The 20,895-nt window shown below is 47.2% G+C and overlaps 1 protein-coding gene across 1 annotated transcript in view; it reads right to left on the bottom strand.

Moving 5' to 3' along the window:
- Positions 1–1,229: 1,229 nt before the first annotated feature.
- Positions 1,230–20,895, bottom strand: part of LOC138666198 (mucin-2-like) — a 37,972-nt gene continuing 18,306 nt past the window's right edge. Inside the window, exons 2-4 of the mRNA XM_069754438.1 lie at positions 11,018–20,557; positions 4,686–4,780; positions 1,230–2,218 (exon numbers count right to left, since the gene is read on the bottom strand). Coding sequence (XP_069610539.1) covers positions 1,916–2,218; positions 4,686–4,780; positions 11,018–20,557 — 9,938 coding nt within the window. The 3' untranslated portion in view covers positions 1,230–1,915. The remainder of the gene's footprint in view (positions 2,219–4,685; positions 4,781–11,017; positions 20,558–20,895) is intronic.

The following is a 20,895-nucleotide window of genomic DNA, read 5'->3' as shown; positions in this document are numbered from 1 at the left end:
GAGCTGTTACTTTATGTGCCGCTCTCACAAAACAGGATTTTATTTTATTGTATATAGAGATTAAAATGCTTTGAACTCCTCGTAAAAAAACAAGTTTGGTCCTCAAGCCATCCAAAATCCTTTATTAGAGCAGTGCAATGTCTTTTAAGAAAAGTTTTGAGTCATCTGTTTGCTTATGACATTTACACTCATATGATTTCATGGATTATTTAAGGGGGTTTTCTGTCTGATCAGTTCACAAATGATTGCTGGAGAAACCTGGCAGTAGGTGCTGAATTCTCCAACAGCGCCACCACAGGTGAAATGAAGCGTTACACAATACACATTTTTATTAATTATTATTACACCTACTACACATTGGGTGAGGATCTTGGAGATGTGAATGCCGCTTTAAGTATGACCAAACAGGAAGCAAGATGGCTTTCACGGGTTCAGAATCTGATATCTTAGTAATGAGCGATTGCAGAACACAGCAGCATCCTCTGGTGGTAAGGAGAGGAAATGCAGCACGATTATCAAGGTGAACAATAGCAGCCTCTAGTAGTCAATCCAGAGAAAGACAACAGGAATCCTGACACATTAACACTTATGAAGGAGCCGGGGAGATCAGACAAACAATGGTCCAGCATGGTCAATAGCCAACCTTAAGTCTCCCAGAATTCTGATTATCATAGTTAAGGTATACATGAGTTCAAGACCTAACACACCAAAACACCTTTGAACACTAGCAACATACTTAGCAACATACTCATGGATGTATCTAGAACAAAGTGAAGTTTTTGTCATACTGAAACAGTATTGAATAGGCTTTGGGTTAAAAAAAAAATGTCCCTTTCCATTCAAGTATATTCCATCTTGTGATTTGGCCCCTGAATTTCCTGTCTTATGCAACATATGTTAGAGGTAACAAACAAAAACTACGTTCTGAATAACTTCATCTTCTAGAAGAATCAAAACATTTTATTTTTAGTCCTAGCCATAACACAGGTCAGGAAAGCCAAAAAAGTTTGGAAGACTGGACACCATGGAGTTTTTTTTGGACATTAACTTTAGATGCTAGTTATCCCAAATTCATTGGTTGGAACTGTATTTGATTCTTTATGACAATCAGGGCTTCAATGTGGATTTTCTTTTATTATCCATTGTCCCATATTGCAGAAAAGGGTGACGCTTGCTCTCCACTGTTCAAAAGAAAGAGTCCTCCGGAGAGTTGACAACAACTACGTGAATTTGTCTTGACAAATAGTTTTTTAATATGTAAGAGTTTAATATTCTCTAAAAGTTCATACAAAATGCAAAATAAATAAATATTACAATCGTATATATGCCCATTCTCTGTAATGTCCTCGTCCGTCTCCATACGATTAATTTATGGAATAATACTCACGACTTGGTGGTTGTGGTGGGCAATGCTGTGGATGCTGTCTTGGTGGATGTCTTGGTACTTGTTGGTCAAAGCGAGGTTCTTGATTAAACTGGAGAAGCTCAGGATTATCGCTCTAAAGGATTGAAGACCATTCAGGTATCCAAAGTTCAGATCACACCATCGTCAAGAAGAATCATTTTCAAATCATGGTCATAACAAAGGTCAAGGAAAGCAAAATATGCGAGAGACTGAAGGAACATTTCGCACATGAGGATATCAACTTTAGATACATGGATTCGTTTTTATCATCCATTGTCCCATATTGCAGAAACGAGTGATGCTTGCTCTCCACTGTCCAAATAAATAGTCCTGGGGTCAACAGCTTTGTGAATATCTGTCTTGTTCAAATTGCTATCAATATTTAAGACGTTAATATTCTCTAAAATTGAATTTAATGCAAAATAAATATACGGTATATTACAATAGCATTTGTGCCTATTTCTTGTAATGTCCTGGTCCTTCTCAATGTGTGGGATGGTTACAAATATTTTATGGATTCATATGAAAATAATCTGAGTGCGGTCCTTTCTCATGGTGCTCACGACGTGGTGGTTGTGGTTGGGAATTCTGAAGAAGTTGCGTTGGTGGATGTCTTGGTAGCTGTGGGCTAAGACGAGGTCCTTGGCTAAATTGCAGAAGCTCAGGATTATCGTTCCGAAAGTTAGTAAAGTGTTGTGTGTAGGTTGAAGGGCCCACCAAAGTGCTTGTGGTACCAGGTAGAACACTGGAGATACCTGGACCAACAGCTGAGCTTACAGCCAGAAAACCTGTAGGATATAATAAAGACAAGACCTGCAAAGACAAAACTCAGTTATAGTCTACAAATCGATATTCTTGACAAGATGTTAATAATGAGACATTCAAATTGACAGTAGGACATCTATGTTTGCATGTTTACGTCTAAATTTTAAAGGAGGTTTCTCTTGAAGTCTAACCCTTTGAATATGCTCTATTAGGATCCTCACTTGGGAGTTAACTACATGATCCAAACCAGAAGTGTCCCTCGTTCCTCTTGTTTCTGCTCTCCCTTTATACCGTGGTCCATAGTTCAATATTGGTTTTGGTGGGCTTCTAAATTTTTGTGTATATCCAATTCGAAGAATCTTAAGCAGGTAGATCATGTAAAGACACTCTTTCTTAAAACGAATAGTTCTTAAAGGGAATCTGTCAGCAGGATTATGCGTAGTTAGTTACCTACACACAGTGTCAGGTCGGCACCGTTATACTGAATAAAATGATACCTTGGTTGATGAAATCTGTCTTGTGGTTGTTTCTCAATCTTTATTTCCTGAACTGCCCCCTAGTTTGCATAATGAATACCAGCTATTGGCGATCTCCAAGAGCTGCTACTTGTGGAGGACATTTTTTCTTTTCTTTTCCAGCAAGAGGGCGCCGGCACCTGTGTAACAGTAGCTATCGTAACTCTATGCAAACCGACAGCTGATACTGCACAGGTGCGGCAGGTGCCATTTTCAAAGTAACTTTTTTCTTTCCTCTCTCAAGTAAATCTGCAAAAGGGAATAAGTGCAAAGTGACATGCGATTATGCTGCAGCGCAGGTGTCACAGCAAGCACCTGTCTGCAGAAGGGTTTTTTTTATTCAGTATGTGATGATATTCATTATGCAAACTAGGGGGGAGGTCACTGAGTGATCAGTTCATTTCAAAAACCTGACCTGCACATCCAAACATAGACTCAGTGTGAACAGGTGCTGAACCCAGAGTCGCCAACTCGCATATAGTTAAGTAAATAAGGCAGCACACTTTAGCGCTAAAACATGCAAACTTGAAAACACGAAATTTGAACTGCATTACTGCACTAGAAATATGAAAAATGAGAGCTTTTAGCGCATAAAAATGGCCAATTTTATGTGTACCTGGTAGCCTCTTTACGGCATCTCTCTTATACCAGGTCCTACGCTTGCCTTACCTCGCTGAGAATAAACGTCTCCATCTGAATGGGTACATGTGAAACCTCTTCTTAGACTAAAATTCTCTCTCTCTGTGGAGGGGTATTGGACCTGCTGTAATTAAAACACCTGAAGCTAGGAGGCGGAGTGCACGATCAGAAGGCTAAAGAATAAATTTCAAAAACCTGACCGGCACATCCAAACATAGACTCAGTGTGAACAGGTGCTGAACCCAGAGTCGCCATTTTTATGCGCTAAAAGCTCTCATTTTTCATATTTCTAGTGCAGTAATGCAGTTCAAATTTCGTGTTTTCAATTTGCATGTTTTAGCGCGGCAGTGTGCTGCCTTATTTACTTAACTATACACGAGTTGGCGACTCTAGGTTCAGCACCTGTTCACACTGAGTCTATGTTTGGATGTGCAGGTCAGGTTTTTGAAATGTATTCTCTAGCCTTCTGATCGTGCACTCCGCCTCCTAGCTTCAGGTGTTTTAATTACAGCAGGTCCAATACCCCTCCACAGAGAAAGAGAATTTTAGTCCCAGAAGAGGTTTCACATGCACCCATTCAGATGGAGACGTTTATTCTCAGCGAGGTAAGGCAAGCGTAGGACCTGGTATAAGAGAGATGCCGTAAAGAGGCTACCAGGTACACATAAAATTGGCCATTTTTATGCGCTAAAAGCTCTCATTTTTCATATTTCTAGTGCAGTAATGCAGTTCAAATTTCGTGTTTTCAATTTGCATGTTTTAGCGCTGCAGTGTGCTGCCTTATTTACTTAACTGAGTGATCAGTGACCTGTCAGCGGTCTGCATTATGAATATATAATCAGAGCACCACATACACCAAACCCGCCCCAGAGCACGAGCATATCATTAACACAAAACTAAAAATAACGATTAAGAAACAACCACAAGACGGATTTCATCAACCAAGGTATAATTTTATTCAGTACAACGGCGCCAACCTGACAGTGTGTGTAGGTTACTGTGCACAATCCTGCTGACAGGTTCCCTTTAACTGATTTTATGATGTAAGTCCTGTAGGTAAAACCCTGTAATTAAACTGAATTATGAGCTGAAAAGTGTTGGCTAATATCTATTCCTTAGAGCAGTAGTCCAGAAATGTAATCACTTCACCAGACTTCAAAGCTGTGACCTGCCTAGATGTTCTGCCTGACGTGAAGCTGAACATGATCTGCACATCGCAAACAGCTCTCTCTTTTTCCCTGATCATATAGATCAGTGCAGACAGGGAGAATTGCAGCAGTGTCCTCTCCCCATAGTTTCTTCAATTTCAAGAAATAATCCTTTTTTTTTGTACTGTAATCCAGAAATGAATTGATACTTACTGAAAATATGCCCAGTATTCCTAGAATGAGTCCAGCGGCTGCAGCTAAAGTGATGAGAATCACAGCCCAGTATGGAAGTCCTCCAGTGCCGGTATCTATCAATCAAGAATAACTATAATCATAAATGAAGGTTTAAACACATTAACAACAGATTTAATTAGACGACATGTCTGGGGAATAGAAGTCACGCACATGAACAAATTTATTGGCAACTAGTATTACTCCATCGATCGTAAAACAACTAGACTCTACGGGTCAAATACAAGTCAAGCATCGGCCCTCAATGCCAAGCAGCAGCTGCAAAAGCAAAGAAAAGGCGGGCATAAAAAACATAAGATATAAAGTGGTTTAACTAAAAAATCTAAGTGAAATGATACAGTTTAGTTAAAAGAAAATCAAAAGCGTGTTCAATACATGTAAAATACTCATCCTCTTTGGCTTCATCAGAATTATATCTTACAACACCCAGATTTTATCCAACAAGAGTAGACTTAAAGAGGTTGTCCTGTACTTTAATGTTGATGTCCTATCCTTAGGAGAGGTCATCAGTACCAAATTGATGAGAATGTGACATCCGGTCTCTGTGCCCGGTGTTATGAAAGGCAATTCAGTACCACAATGGACATAGCGGTCAGAGCACATACAGTGATCTGACAATAACCCAAAATCATAGAACGAGCTCTGAGACGTGGGAACTCTGCAGACTTCAATCCCTAATCCTCTCCAAACAACACTAGAGGCAGCCGTGGATTGCGCCTAACTCTGCCTATGCAACTCGGCACAGCCTGAGAAACTAACTAGCCTGAAGATAGAAAATAAGCCTACCTTGCCTCAGAGAAATACCCCAAAGGAAAAGGCAGCCCCCCACATATAATGACTGTGAGTTAAGATGAAAAGACAAACGTAGAGATGAAATAGATTCAGCAAAGTGAGGCCCGACTTTCTTAACAGAGCGAGGATAGAAAAGGCAACTTTGCGGTCTACACAAAACCCTAAAGAAAACCATGCAAAGGGGGCAAAAAGACCCTCCGTACCGAACTAACGGCACGGAGGTACACCCTTTGCGTCCCAGAGCTTCCAGCAACAAATTAGACAAGCTGGACAGAAAAAATAGCAAACAAATAGCAAAGAAGAACTTAGCTATGCAGAGCAGCAGGCCACAGGAATGATCCAGGGAAAAGCAAGTCCAACACTGGAACATTGACAGGAAGCCAGGATCAAAGCATTAGGTGGAGTTAAGTAGAGAAGCACCTAACGACCTCACCAGATCACCTGAGGGAGGAAACTCAGAAGCCGCAGTACCACTTCCCTCCACCAACAGAAGCTCACAGAGAGAATCAGCCGAAGTACCACTTGTGACCACAGGAGGGAGCTCTGCCACAGAATTCACAACAGCCCGGTCAGATAGAGACCGGATGTGATCAGTTGTGGAGCTGCACAGCACAGCTCCATGAAATGCATAATGGATGTGGCCAGACACGGCGCCCTCCCTCCCTATACAAATGAATAGGCGTGGTTCTGCAGTACCCCACTGTGGCCACTATGCTGTTGCTAGAGCTGTGTTTCTCTGCTCCGCAATTAAGCACATCTTGTCACATCCACCAATCTGGTATTGATGACCTATCCTAAGGATAGGCAATAGATATAATGCACTGGACAACCCCTATTACCCTGTACACACTTCATCTGGGCTTCCACAGGTAAAATTACATGATGCATTTTTTTTACATCTGGTTAATATACTGTATTTTATATAGTATATCCTACATTAATTTTTTGTTTTGTCTTGAATGCTATTTTTTATTATATCCTTTGATATCTTGTTTGTCGTTTTAGGCCTTTTCACATTAGCGTTTTGAGGCGCTGAGGAGGTCTGTGGACTTCCTCCATGAACCCCACCCTTGACCGACCCTCCGCCGCTAGCTCCGCCTACTTCTGCATGCGGCCTGCGTGCCTATCTTTAACATTAGGCACGCAGGTCGTGCGGTTGTATGCGGATGCTTCCGCATGCGTCGTTTTGATGATGCGGAGACCAGCATAGGACGCACCTGGTTGCAATTTCTTTTTTTCTCCGCATCGTCAGAACGACGCATATGGAAGCATCCGCATACAGCCGCACGACCTGCGTACCTAATGTTAAAGATAGGTACGCAGGCCGCATGCAGGCCACATGCATAAGTAGGCGGAGCTAGCGGCAGAGGTGTGGCCGAGGGCGGAGCTTCACAGATGAAGTCCGCAGCCCTCTGCAGCTCCTCAAGACGCTAGTGTGAAACTAGACTTAGATATTTCCTAATTTGTATTTACCTTTTTTACATAATAGATTGTCCAGTGTAAGCAAGTAATAACATATATATTGACATGATAGATGATACCTTGGTGAGTGGCGGGCGTCCCACCACTGGGACTCGTACCGATCAGCAGAATGGGGAATTTTTATTCCCAACTGGAATCTTTTATCTTTGTTTCAAAAATGGCTGGTTAGATGCCCACTCCATTGTTTCTATATGGGGGTGCTAGAAAAAGCCGAGCCCTGCACTCAGCAGAGTCATCGGGAATGAGCACTGCTGTTCTGTTCTAAAGGTGATAAATATTACACATTCTGCAAATCAGTGCAAGTATCAGTGGTCAAATCCCCATGGTCAACAAGTTATCATCTATCCTGTGGACTGGTGATAATTTGATTTTACCAGAAAACCACTTTAAGTATAAGCAGCATGAGTTGACTTAGCCATTATGCGTGAACCTATTGATTTCACACAATTCACTGTATAACACAAAACTGTAGATAGACTTTAAAAAGGTGTTCCCGTTAACAAAAGTTTGCTTTAATCAATATATCTTGGAATAATAATAAGTTCCACAATTGGATGTGTGTAAATAAAATGTTCCTGTGCTGAGATAATCTTATAAATGTGCCCCCGCCGTGTACTGTGTAATGGTCGTGTTTGACCATACAGGAACATGGTCTGATCATACCACATCTCCTGGGCAGGGGTGGAGCAAACGAGTATACAGACAATACAGCATGGAATCACTAGTGATTATTTTTGTGAGATAAAACATTTCGCTGCCTGTTTTACAATGTTTTACCCCAAAGAAAGATTCAGTTGCGATTAAGTGCTGTAATGTCTGTATACTCTTTTGCTTCCCCCTACTCAGGAGATGTGGTATGATCAGGCCATGTTCCTGTTCAGTCAAACACGACCATTACACAGTACACAGCAGGGTCACATTTATAAGATTATCTCAGCACAGGAACATTTTATTTACACACGTCCAATTGTGGAACTTATTATTATTATTCCAAGATCTATTTATTAAAATGAACTTTCGTTCATGGGAAAAAAAACCCTTTAACTTCATCAACCAGGGGTCCTCTCTTTTCAGTCATGAGTGGTGTGATGAACAAGGGGTCCCATATTCTGATGTCTATATGGTCTGATAGGAGATATTGATGGGGGTTGGTGTTGCGAGACCTCCTCTATAATGACTATACACATTTAGGGGCTAGTACTATACCTAGACATTTTTATTACACTACAAAAAAGTCACAAACTATGGTGAGTAATTCTGCCGCAAAAGTCTGTGATCTACGTTGTGCTGTTGTTCTGTTATTCCTCCTAAATACTTCTGAATAAATTAATATCTAAGTGTTTCCACTCCCCTTGTCAATGGGTCTAAGATGTGTGACTCTGCTTAATCTTACGCTCACAATACTGACTGGACAATATTAGTGCATGTACTGTAGGTACACTTTTCAACTGGTACCCAGATGTCAATTTATTCATTAATTTTTAGAAATAGTAACAAAGAAATTTCGCAATGTAAATTTCTAGGAAAACTGGAACATTGTCATGAAAACATATCAAAAGAAAAAATAATTGTTTAAAGTAAACCTGTGATCAGGTAAAAAGTAGCAAGCTAATGCTCCTGTTATTCCCCAAATCAGGAGGTCGTTGCTCTTAGGATCCTTTGGGGCATGTCTCCAGAGTGTTCTGTATTATTACCAAGTGACCCACATCACCTTGATAAAAACCGTAAAAATTAACGCTAAATAAAAAAAAAACATATCTCTAGAAATGTATGGATAATTTAGAAAAAAAAATTAGCAAACTCAAGGGAGCATAAAATAAAATACCTGCAAAAACTGGATACTTTTTGTCATGATCCCAATGGCAGGGGATCACAAAAGGACAAGCACAAAAACAAAACAAGCTCTAGGGTGATGGAACCTGAGCTGACCGCGATCCTGAACCTAAACACACAACTAGCAGTAGCCGGGGAACGTGCCTACGATGATTCCTAGACGTCTCGCGCCAGCCGAAGGATTAACTTCCCCTATCAGAAGAAACACAGACCTCACTTGCCTCCAGAGAAACACCCCACAGAAATAGCAGCCCCCCACATGTAATAACGGTGAAATGAGAGGAAAGCACATACGTAGTTATGAAAATAGAATCAGCAAAAATGACCTATATAAAACGTTCAATATAACATGAGCTGAATCACCACAATAAAAACACAATCCATTTTTCCGCCTATAATTTTGCCGTTCACTTCTGGACTGAATTCTATCACATTGCATTATCTCAGGTGCCTGTTCAGAAGACACCGCCAAATGGTGCACAGGTTTGCGCTCCCGTAAACGCCGATCAATCTGAATAGCCATAGTCATGGACTCATTCAGACCTGTAGGCGCCGGGAACCCCACCATAACATCTTTAATGGCCTCAGAAAGGCCATCTCTGAATTTTGCAGCCAGAGCGCACTCATTCCACTGAGTAAGCACTGACCATTTCCGAAATTTCTGACAATATATTTCTGCTTCATCTTGCCCCTGAGAGAGAGCCAATAAAGCTTTTTCAGCCTGAATCTCTAGGTTAGGTTCCTCATAGAGCAAACCCAATGCCAGAAAAAACGCATCCACATTGAGCAACGCAGGATCCCCTGGTGCCAATGCAAATGCCCAATTCTGAGGGTCACCCCGCAGGAAAGATATAACAATCTTGACCTGCTGAGCAGGGTCTCCAGAGGAGCGAGATTTCAAGGAAAGAAACAACTTGCAATTGTTCCTAAAATTCAGAAAACTAGATCTATCTCCAGAAAAAAACTCTGGGATAGGAATTCTAGGTTCAGACATAGGCGTATGTACAACAAAATCTTGTATATTTTGAACCTTAGCAGCAAGATTATTCAGGCTGGAAGCCAAACTCTGGACGTCCATGATAAACAGCTGAGGTCAGAGCCATTCAAGGATTAAGAGGAGGAAAGAAGCAGCCAAGCTGCTATTAAGGCTAGGCAGCAAACACTGAGGAGGGGAAAAAAAAAAAAAAAAAAATACTTCCGACGACTACTTTTCCTCCTACTTCAGCCAAAACGATGACCAATTTTTTTTTAGGCCGGCTATACTGTCATGATCCCAATGGCAGGGAGCATAAAATAAAATACCTGCAAAAACTGGATACTTTTTGTCATGATCCCAATGGCAGGGGATCACAAAAGGACAAGCACAAAAACAAAACAAGCTCTAGGGTGATGGAACCTGAGCTGACCGCGATCCTGAACCTAAACACACAACTAGCAGTAGCCGGGGAACGTGCCTACGATGATTCCTAGACGTCTCGCGCCAGCCGAAGGATTAACTTCCCCTATCAGAAGAAACACAGACCTCACTTGCCTCCAGAGAAACACCCCACAGAAATAGCAGCCCCCCACATGTAATAACGGTGAAATGAGAGGAAAGCACATACGTAGTTATGAAAATAGAATCAGCAAAAATGAGGTCCGCTAAAGCTAGATAGCAGAGGATACAAAAGTGAACTGCGCAGTCAGCGAAAAACCCTTCAAAAAACCATCCTGAAATTACTTGAACTCATGTGCCAACTCATGGAACATGAGGAGTAATTTCAGCCCACTAGAGCAACCAGCAGCAAGGAATCACATATCTGCAAGCTGGACTAAGACAAAAATTAAGCAAAACGTGGAACAGGAAAATCAAAACTTAGCTTGTCCTGAAGATAACAGACGCAGGGAGCAGAGGTAAAAAGACACGCTGATTACATTGATAGCCGGAGAGGAAATAACAAAAAAGCCAGATTAAATAGGAAACTCCCATAACCTGATGGAACAGGTGGACACCAGAGACCGCAGAGAACACAAGTCACCCAGTACCATCAGTAACCACCAGAGGGAGCCCAAAAACAGAACTCACAACAACTTTTAACCTGCTGATTGGACTTCTATAAAGAAGCATGCAGTAAACACAGACATGTCCTATTTGATGCTTAGTTAACAGGAATATACTCTCTAAACAAATTAAAAATTTCACTTACCGGTGACTGAAGTAGCCGTGGTAGTTCGGGCTCCAGCGCTAGTGATAGTGACACTATTTGTTGATGCTGTAGTGGTTGTGGGCGTTACAGTTTTACTTGAACCTGCAGAAGTAGTGGTAGGGATTGTGGCTGTGGATGCTGTTGTGTTAGATGAAGCTGAAGTAGGAGCTATTGTAACAGTTGAAACTGAAGTAGTAGACGTACTAGATGTTGGGGCTCCAGTAGTGGTAAAAGTAGTAGCAATTGTCGTTAATATTGGTACTGCATTGGTAGTAGGATCAGCAATAGTCATAGATTCAGTGGTTATTGGTGAGGCAGTAGTAGTGGAAAATGAAGTAGTAGCTACTGCTGCAGTGGTTGTTGGAGCTGGAGTAGTAGTTTGGTCAGTAGTTGTAGCTGGAACTGAAATAGTAGTTGAAGCTGGAATAGCAGTTGTAGTTGAAGCTGCAGTTGTAGTTGAAGCTGATGTAATTTTTGGAGCTGCAGTTGCAGTTGATACTACAGTAGAAGTTGGAGGTGTAGTAGAAGGTGGAGGTTGAGTGGTGGTTGGAGGTGGAGTCATGGTTGGAGGTGGAGTCATAGCTGAAGGTGAAGTTGTGGTTGGTGGTTGAGTGGTGGGTGGAGGTTGAGTAGTGGTTGGAGGATGAGTGGTGGTTGGAGCTGGAGAGGTGGTTGGAGGTGGAGTGGTAGTTGGAGGTGGAGAGGTGGATGAAGCTGGAGTGGTCGTTGGAGCTGGAGTGGTGGTTGAAGCTGGAGTCGTGGTAGGAGCTAGAGTTGTGGTTGGAGCTGGAGTTGTGGTTGGAGCTGGAGTTGTGGTTGCAGGTGGAGTTGTGGTTGAAGGTGGAGTGGTGGTTGGAGCTGGAGTGGTGCTCTGAGGTGGAGTGGTGGTTGGGGCTGGAGTGGTAGTTGGAGGTGGAGTGGTGGTTGGAGTTGGACTGGTGGTTGGAGCTGAAGTCGTAGTTGGAGCAGGAGTCTTGGTTGTAGCTAGAGTGGTGGTTGGAACTGGAGTTGTGATTGGAACTGGTGTGGTGGTTAAAGCTGGAGTCGAGGGTGGAGGTGGAGTCGTGGTTGGAGCAGAAGTTGTTGTTGGAGGTGGAGTGGTGGTTGGAGCTGGAGTGGTGGTTGGAGGTGGAGTGGTGATTGGAGCTGAAGTCGTGGTTGGCGCTGGAATTGTGGTTGGAGGTAGAGTGGTGTTTGGAGATGGAGTGGTGGCTGGAACTGGAGTGGTGGTTGGAGATGGAGTCGTGGTTGGAGCTGAAGTCGTGGTTGGAGCTGGAGTCATGGTTGGACCTAGAGTGGTAGTTGGAGGTGGAGTGCTGGTTGGAACTGATGTGGTGGTTGAAGCTGGAGTGGTGGTTGGAAAAAGAGTGGTGGTTGAAGCTGGGGTCGTTGTTGGAAGTGGAGTCGTAGTTGGAGGTGGAGTGGTGGTTGGAGCTGGAGTGGTGATTGGAAGTTGAGTGGTGGTTGGAGGTGGAGTGGTTGTTGGAGCTGGAGTCATGGTTGGAGCTAAAGTGGTGGTTGGAGATGGAGTGGTGGTTGGAGCTGGAGTGGTGCTCGGAGGTGGAGTGGTGGTTGGGGCTGGAGTGGTGGTTGGAGGAGGAGTGGTGGTTGGAGCTGGAGTTGTGCTCAGAGGTGGAGTGGTAGTTGGGGCTTGAGTGGTGGTTGGAGGTGGAGTAGTGGCTGGAGTTGGGCTGGTGGTTGGAGCTGATGTCGTAGTTGGAGCTGGAGTCGTGGTTCGAGCTGGAGTCATGGTTGGAGGTGGAGTGGTGGTTGGAGGCAGAGTGGTGGTTTGAGGCAGAGTGGTGGTTTGAGGTGGAGTGGTGGTTGTAGCTAGAGTGGAGGTTGGAACTGGAGTTGTGATTGGAATTGGAGTGGTGGTTGAAGCTGGAGTCATGCTTGGAGGTGGAGTCGTGGTTGGAGCTGGAGACGTAGTTGGAGGTGGAGTGGTGGTCGGAGCTGGAGTGGTGGTTTGAGATGGAGTGGTGATTGGAGCTAAAGTCATGGTAGAGGCTGGAATGGTGGTTGGAGGTGGAGTGGTGGTTGAAGATGGACTGGTGGTTGGAACTGGAGTGGTGGTTGGAGCTGGAGTCGTGGTTAAAGCTGAAGTCATTGTTGGAGCTGAAGTCGTGGTTGAAGGTGGAGTCATAGTTGGAGCTGGAGTGGTGGTTGGAGGTGAAGTGCTGGTTGGAGCTGAAGTGGTGGTTGAAGCTGGAGTGGTGGTTGGAATTAGAGTGCTGGTTGAAGCTGGAGTCATGGTTGGAAATGGAGTTGTGGTTGGAGATGGAGTCATGGTTGGAGCTGGAGTGGTCGTTGGAGCTGTAGTGGTGGTTGGAGGTGGAGTGGTGGTTGAAGCTGGAGTGGTTATTGGAGGTGGAGTGGTAGTTGGAGTTGGAGTGGTGGTTGGAGATGGAGTGGTGGTTGGAGACGGAGTGGTGGTTGGACCTAGAGTGATGGTTGGAGCTGAAGTCGTGGTTAGAGGTGGAGTCGTAGTTGGAAGTGGAGTGTTGGTTGAAGCTGAAGTGGTGACTGGAGGTGGAGTGGTGTTTTGAGCTGGAGTGGTGGTTGGAGCTGGATTTGTGGTTGGAGGTGGAGTTGTGGTTGGAGCTGGAGTGGTGGTTGGAGCTGGAGTGGTGGTTGGAGGTGGTGTGGTGGTTGGAGGTAGAGTGGTGGTTGGAGCTGGAGTCGGCGTTAGAGCTGGATTCATGGTTGGAGCTGTAGTCATTGTTGGAGCTGGAGTTGTGGTTGGAGCTGGAGTGGTGGTTGCAGGTGGACCGGTGGTTGGAGCTGGAGTGGTAGTTGGAAGTGGAATGGTGGTTGGAGCTGAAGTTATGGTTGGAGCAGCAGGAGTCGTGGTTGGAGCTGGAGTGGTGGTTGGGGGTGGAGTGGTGGTTGGAGCTGGAGTGGTGGTGGGAAGTGGAGTGGAGTTTGGAGCTGGAGAGGTAGTTGGAGCTGGAGTTGTGGTTGGAACTGGAGTGGTGGCTGCAGCTGGAGTCATGGTTGGAGGTGGAGTTGTGGTTGGAGCTGGAGTCGTAGTTGGATGTAGAATGGTGGTTGTAGCTGGAGTAGTGGTTGGAGGTGGAGTGGTGGTTGGAGGTGGAGTTGTGAATGGAGCTGAAGTTGTGGTTGGAACTGGAATGGTGGTTGGAGGTGGAGTTGTGGTTGGAACTGGAGTGGTGGTTAGGGCTGGAGTGGTGATTGGAGATGGAGTCGTAGTTGGAGGTGGAGTAGTGGTTGGAAGTGGAGTGATGGTTGAAGCTGAGGTGGTGGTTGGAGCTGAAGTCGTCGTTGGAGCTGAAGTCGTGGTTGGAGCTGCAGTCGTGGTTGGAGGTGGAGTGGTGGTTGGAGCTGGAGAGGTGGTTTGAGCTGGAGAGGTGGTTTCAGCTTGAATTGTGGTTGGAGGTGGAGTGGTGGTTGGAGCTGGAGTGGTGGTTGGAGCTGGAGTGATGGTTGGAACTGGAGTGGTGGTTGGAGCTGAAGTGGTGGTTTGAGGTGAAGTGGTGGTTGGAGCTGAAGTGGTGGATGGAGCTGGAGTGGTGGTTGGAGCTGGAGTGGTGGTTTGAGGTGGAGAGGTGGTTTGAGGTGGAGTGGTGGTTTGAGGTGGAGTGGTGGTTGGAGCTGGAGTGGTGGTTGGAGGTGGAGGGGTGGTTGGAGGTGGAGGGGTGGTTGGAGCTGGAGTTGTGGTTGGTGCTGGAGTGGCAGTTGGAGCTGGAGTTATGGTTTCAGCTTTAGTTGTGGTTGGAGGTGGAGTGATGGTTGGAGTTGGAGTGGTGGTTGGAGCTGGAGTGGTGGTTGGAGCTGGAGAGGTGGTTTGAGGTGGAGTGGTGGTTGGAGCTGAAGTGGTGGTTGGAGCTGGAGTGGTGGTTGGAGGTGGAGTGGTGGTTGGAGGTGGAGTGGTGGTTGAAGCTGAGGTGGTGGTTGGAGCTGGTGTCGTAGTTGGAGCTGAAGTTGTGGTTGGAGCTGCAGTCGTGGTTGGAGGTGGAGTGGTGGTTGGCGGTGGAGTCGTTAATGGAGGTGGAGTGATCGTTGAAACTGGAGTGGTGGTTGGAGCTGGAGTGGTGGTTTGAGGTGGAGTGGTCGTTGGAGCTGAAGTGATGGATGGAGCTTGAGTGGTGGTTGGAGCTGGAGTCGTGGTTTGAGCTGGAGTGGTGGTTTGAGGTGGAGTGGTGGTTGGAGCTGGACTTGTGGTTGGAGGTGGAGTGGTGGTTAGATCTGGAGTTGTGGTTGGAGGTGGAGTGGTGGTTGAAAATGGAGTGTTGGTTGGAGCTGGAGTCGTGGTTTCAGCTGGAGTCGTGGTTGAAGCTGAAGTGGTGGTTGAAGGTGGAGTGGTGGTTGGAGCTAGAGTAGTGGTTGCAGGTGGAGTGGTGGTTGGGGCTGTAGTGGTAGTTGGAGCTTGAGTGGTGATTGGAGCTGCAGTGGTGGTTTCAGGTGGATTGTTGGTTGGAGGTGGAGTGGTGGTTGGAAGTAGAGTGGTGGATGGAGGTGGAATAGTGGTTGGTGCTGAAGTGGTGGTTGGAGCTGGGGTGGTGGTTGGAGCTGGAATCATGGTTGGAGGTGGAGTTGTGGTTTGAGGTGGAGTGGTGGTTGGAGGTGGAGTGGTGGTTGGAGCTGGAGTCGTAGTTGGAGCTGGAGTCGTGGTTGGCGCTTGAGTCGTGGTTGTAGCTGAAGGTGTGGTTGGAAGTGGAGTGGTGGTTGGAACTGGAGTCGTGGTTGGAGCTGCAGTCGTGGTTGGAGGTGGAGTGGTGGTTGGAGCTGGAGAGGTGGTTTGAGCTGGAGAGGTGGTTTCAGCTTGAATTGTGGTTGGAGGTGGAGTGGTGGTTGGAGCTGGAGTGGTGGTTGGAGCTGGAGTGATGGTTGGAACTGGAGTGGTGGTTGGAGCTGAAGTGGTGGTTTGAGGTGAAGTGGTGGTTGGAGCTGAAGTGGTGGATGGAGCTGGAGTGGTGGTTGGAGCTGGAGTGGTGGTTTGAGGTGGAGTGGTGGTTTGAGGTGGAGTGGTGGTTGGAGCTGGAGTGGTGGTTGGAGGTGGAGGGGTGGTTGGAGGTGGAGGGGTGGTTGGAGCTGGAGTTGTGGTTGGTGCTGGAGTGGCAGTTGGAGCTGGAGTTATGGTTTCAGCTTTAGTTGTGGTTGGAGGTGGAGTGATGGTTGGAGTTGGAGTGGTGGTTGGAGCTGGAGTGGTGGTTGGAGCTGGAGAGGTGGTTTGAGGTGGAGTGGTGGTTGGAGCTGAAGTGGTGGTTGGAGCTGGAGTGGTGGTTGGAGCTGGAGTGGTGGTGTGAGGTGGAGTGGTGGTTGGAGCTGGAGTGGTGCTTGGAGCTGGAGTGATGGTTTCAGCATGAATGGTGGTTGGTGGTGGAGTGGTGGTTGGAGCTGGAGTGGTGGTTGGAGTTGGAGTGATGGTTGAAACTGGAGTGGTGGTTGGAGCTGGAGAGGTGGTTTGAGGTGTGGTTTGAGGTGGAGTGGTGGTTGGAGCTGAAGTGGTGGATGGAGCTGGGGTGGTGGTTGGAGCTGGAGTTGTGGTTTGAGCTGGAGTGGTGGTTTGAGGTGGAGTGGTGGTTGGAGCTGGACTTGTGGTTGGAGGTGGAGTGGTGGTTAGATCTGGAGTTGTGGTTGGAGGTGGAGTGGTATTTGAAAGTGGAGTGATGGTTGGAGCTGGAGTGGTGGTTGGAGCTGGTGTTGTGGTTTCAGCTGGAGTCGTGGTTGAAGCTGGAGTGGTGGTTGAAGGTGGAGTGGTGGTTGGAGCTGGAGTAATGGTTGCAGGTAGAGTGGTGGTTGGGGCTGTAGTGGTAGTTTGAACTTGAGTGGTGGTTGGAGCTGCAGTGGTGGTTTCAGGTGGATTGTTGGTTAGAGGTGGAGTGGTGGTTGGAAGTAGAGTGGTGGATGGAGGTGGAATAGTGGTTGGTGCTGAAGTGGTGGTTGGAGCTGGTGTGGTGGTTTGAGCTGGAATCATGGTTGGAGGTGGAGTTGTGGTTTGAGGTGGAGTGGTGGTTGGAGGTGGAGTGGTGGTTGGAGCTGGAGTCATGGTTGGAGCTGGAGTTGTGGTTGGAAGTGAAGTGGTGGTTGGAGCTGGAGTCGTGGTTGGAGCTTGAGTCGTGGTTGTAGCTGAAGTTGTGGTTGGAAGTGGAGTGGTGGTAGGAGATGGAGTGGTGGTTGGAGGTGGAGTGGTGGTTGTGGGTGGAGTTGTGAATGGAGCTGAAGTTGTGGTTGGAGCTGGATTGGTGGTTGGAGGTGGAGTTGTGGTTGGAACTGGAGTGGTGGTTAGAGCTGTAGTGGTGATTGGAGATGGAGTCGTAGTTGGAGGTGGAGTGGTGGTTGGAGGTGGAGTGGTGGTTGAAGCTGAGGTGGTGGTTGGAGCTGGTGTCGTAGTTGGAGCTGAAGTTGTGGTTGGAGCTGCAGTCGTGGTTGGAGGTGGAGTGGTGGTTGGCGGTGGAGTCGTTAATGGAGGTGGAGTGATCGTTGAAACTGGAGTGGTGGTTGGAGCTGGAGTGGTGGTTTGAGGTGGAGTGGTCGTTGGAGCTGAAGTGATGGATGGAGCTTGAGTGGTGGTTGGAGCTGGAGTCGTGGTTTGAGCTGGAGTGGTGGTTTGAGGTGGAGTGGTGGTTGGAGCTGGACTTGTGGTTGGAGGTGGAGTGGTGGTTAGATCTGGAGTTGTGGTTGGAGGTGGAGAGGTGGTTGAAAATGGAGTGTTGGTTGGAGCTGGAGTCGTGGTTTCAGCTGGAGTCGTGGTTGAAGCTGAAGTGGTGGTTGAAGGTGGAGTGGTGGTTGGAGCTAGAGTAGTGGTTGCAGGTGGAGTGGTGGTTGGGGCTGTAGTGGTAGTTGGAGCTTGAGTGGTGATTGGAGCTGCAGTGGTGGTTTCAGGTGGATTGTTGGTTGGAGGTGGAGTGGTGGTTGGAAGTAGAGTGGTGGATGGAGGTGGAATAGTGGTTGGTGCTGAAGTGGTGGTTGGAGCTGGGGTGGTGGTTGGAGCTGGAATCATGGTTGGAGGTGGAGTTGTGGTTTGAGGTGGAGTGGTGGTTGGAGGTGGAGTGGTGGTTGGAGCTGGAGTCGTAGTTGGAGCTGGAGTCGTGGTTGGCGCTTGAGTCGTGGTTGTAGCTGAAGGTGTGGTTGGAAGTGGAGTGGTGGTTGGAACTGGAGTCATGGTTGGAGCTTGAGTCGTGGTTGTAGCTGAAGTTGTGGTTGGAAGTGGAGTGGTGGTAGGAGATGGAGTGGTGGTTGGAGGTGGAATGGTGGTTGGAGGTGGAGTGGTGGTTGGAGGTGGAGTTGTGAATGGAGCTGAAGTTGTGGTTGGAGCTGGATTGGTGGTTGGAGGTGGAGTTGTGGTTGGAACTGGAGTGGTGGATGGAGGTGGAATAGTGGTTGGTGCTGAAGTGGTGGTTGGAGCTGGGGTGGTGGTTGGAGCTGGAATCATGGTTGGAGGTGGAGTTGTGGTTTGAGGTGGAGTGGTGGTTGGAGGTGGAGTGGTGGTTGGAGCTGGAGTCGTAGTTGGAGCTGGAGTCGTGGTTGGCGCTTGAGTCGTGGTTGTAGCTGAAGGTGTGGTTGGAAGTGGAGTGGTGGTTGGAACTGGAGTCATGGTTGGAGCTTGAGTCGTGATTGTAGCTGAAGTTGTGGTTGGAAGTGGAGTGGTGGTAGGAGATGGAGTGGTGGTTGGAGATGGAGTGGTGGTTGGAGGTGGAGTGGTGGTTGGAGGTGGAGTTGTGAATGGAGCTGAAGTTGTGGTTGGAGCTGGATTGGTGGTTGGAGGTGGAGTTGTGGTTGGAACTGGAGTGGTGGTTGGAGCTGGAGTTGTGGTTTGAGCTGGAGTGGTGGTTTGAGGTGGAGTGGAAGTTTGAGCTGGACTTGTGGTTGGAGGTGGAGTGGTGGTTAGATATGGAGTTGTGGTTGGAGGTGGAGTGGTGGTTGAAAGTGGAGTGTTGGTTGGAGCTGGAGTGGTGGTTGGAGCTGGAGTCGTGGTTGAAGCTGGAGTGGTGGTTGAAGGTGGAGTGGTGGTTGGAGCTGGAGTAGTGGTTGCAGGTGGAGTGGTGGTTGGGGCTGTAGTGGTAGTTGGAGCTTGAGTGGTGGTTGGAGCTGCAGTGGTGGTTTCAGATGGATTGTTGGTTGGAGGTGGAGTGGTGGTTGGAAGTAGAGTGGTGAATGCAGGTGGAATAGTGGTTGGTACTGAAGTGGTGGTTGGAGTTGGAGTGGTGGTTGGAGCTGGAATCATGGTTGGAGGTGGAGTTGTGGTTTGAGGTGGAGTGGTGGTTGGAGGTGGAGTGGTGGTTGGAGCTGGAGTCGTGGTTGGAGCTGGAGTCGTGGTTGGAGCTTGAGTCGTGGTTGGAGCTGAAGTTGTGGTTGGAGCTGAAGTGGTGGTTGGAGCTGGAGTCGTGGTTGGAGCTTGAGTCGTGGTTGTAGCTGAAGTTGTGGTTGGAAGTGGAGTGGTGGTAGGAGATGTAGTGGTGGTTTGAGCTGAAGTGGTGGTTGGAGGTGGAGAGCTGGTTGGAGCAGGAGTCGTGGTTGGAGCTTGAGTTGTGTTTGGAAGTGGAGTGGTGGTTGGAGCTGGAGTGGTGGTTGGAGGTGGAGTGGTGGTTCGTGCTGGAGTGGTGGTTGGAGGTGGAGTGGTGGTTTGAGCTGGAGTGGTGGTTGGAGCTGGAGTGGTGGTTGGAGATGGAGTGGTGGTTGGAGCTAGAGTTGTGGTTGGAGCTGGAGTGGTGGTTGGAGATGGAGGGTTGGTTGAAGTTGAAGTGGTGGTTGGAGCTGGAGTGGTGGTTGGAAATGGAGTGGTGGTTGGAGCTGGAGTGGTGGTTGGAGTGGTGGTTGGAGCTGGAGTGGTGGTTGGAGATGGAGTGGTGGTTGGAGCTAGAGTTGTGGTTGGAGCTGGAGTGGTGGTTGGAGATGGAGTGGTGGTTGGAGCTGGAGTGGTGGTTGGAGCTGGAGTGGTTGTGTGAGGTGGAGTGGTCGTTGGAGCTTTTGTGGTGGTGGGAGCTGGAGTAAGAGTTGGAGGTGGAGTCATGGTTGGAGCTCGAGTTGTGGTTGGATCTGGAGTCATGTTTGGAGGGGAAGTGGTTGGAGCTGAAGTGGTGGTTGGAGGTGGAGTGGTGATTTGAGTTGGAGTGGTGGTTGGAGGTTGAGTGGTGGATGGAGCTGGATTGGTGGATGGAGCTGGAGCCGTGGTTGGAGCAGGAGTCCTAGTTGGAGCTGAAGTGGTGGTTAGAGCCAGAGTGGTCGTTGGAGCTGGAGTGGTGGTTGGAGGTGGAGTGGTGGTTGGAGCTGGAGTGATGGTTGGAGTTGGAGTCGTGATCAGAGCTGGAGTCGTAGTCAGAGCTGGAATAGTGGTCGGAGGTGAAGTGGTGGTTGGTGGTGGAGTAGTGGTCCGAGCTGGAGTGGTGTTCGGAGTGGGAGTCGTGGTTTGAGCTGGAGTCGTGGTTGGAGCTGGAGTAGTGGTTGGAGCTGGAGTCGTGGTTGGAGCTGGAGTCGTGGTTGAAGCTGGCGTTGTGGTCGGAGCTGGAGTCGTGGTCAGAGCTGGAGTCATGGTCGGAGCTGGAGAAGTGGTCTGTGCTTCACAAATGTTTACAGCTACAGTAGTAATTTAACAAAAAAACAGTAGAATAAGTTCACGTTACTGAAAATTTTATATGTATTGTTTTGAATATTTTTCTTATTATAGATTTTGTTGTTACACTCATCTGTTGTACAAATTAAGAATGAATGCAGAGTGTGTGTTATTAGCTCAGATCTGATTATCACTAGTTCACCGCTCCACTGGAATTAAAACCTAAGATCCACTAGATTTTTCAGATAATGGCACCATATTTACAAGTACATATATTTACATGCACCTGTCTGATTAATTTTCCAGTTTCTGCAAATGATAGCAATTGCAATATTTGGCCTTTTTCACCCCCGCAATGAAA

Source organism: Ranitomeya imitator, chromosome 2 (assembly GCF_032444005.1).
Source record: "Ranitomeya imitator isolate aRanImi1 chromosome 2, aRanImi1.pri, whole genome shotgun sequence".
Classification (NCBI taxonomy): domain Eukaryota; kingdom Metazoa; phylum Chordata; class Amphibia; order Anura; family Dendrobatidae; genus Ranitomeya; species Ranitomeya imitator.
This window is presented reverse-complemented; position numbering and strand designations above follow the sequence as displayed.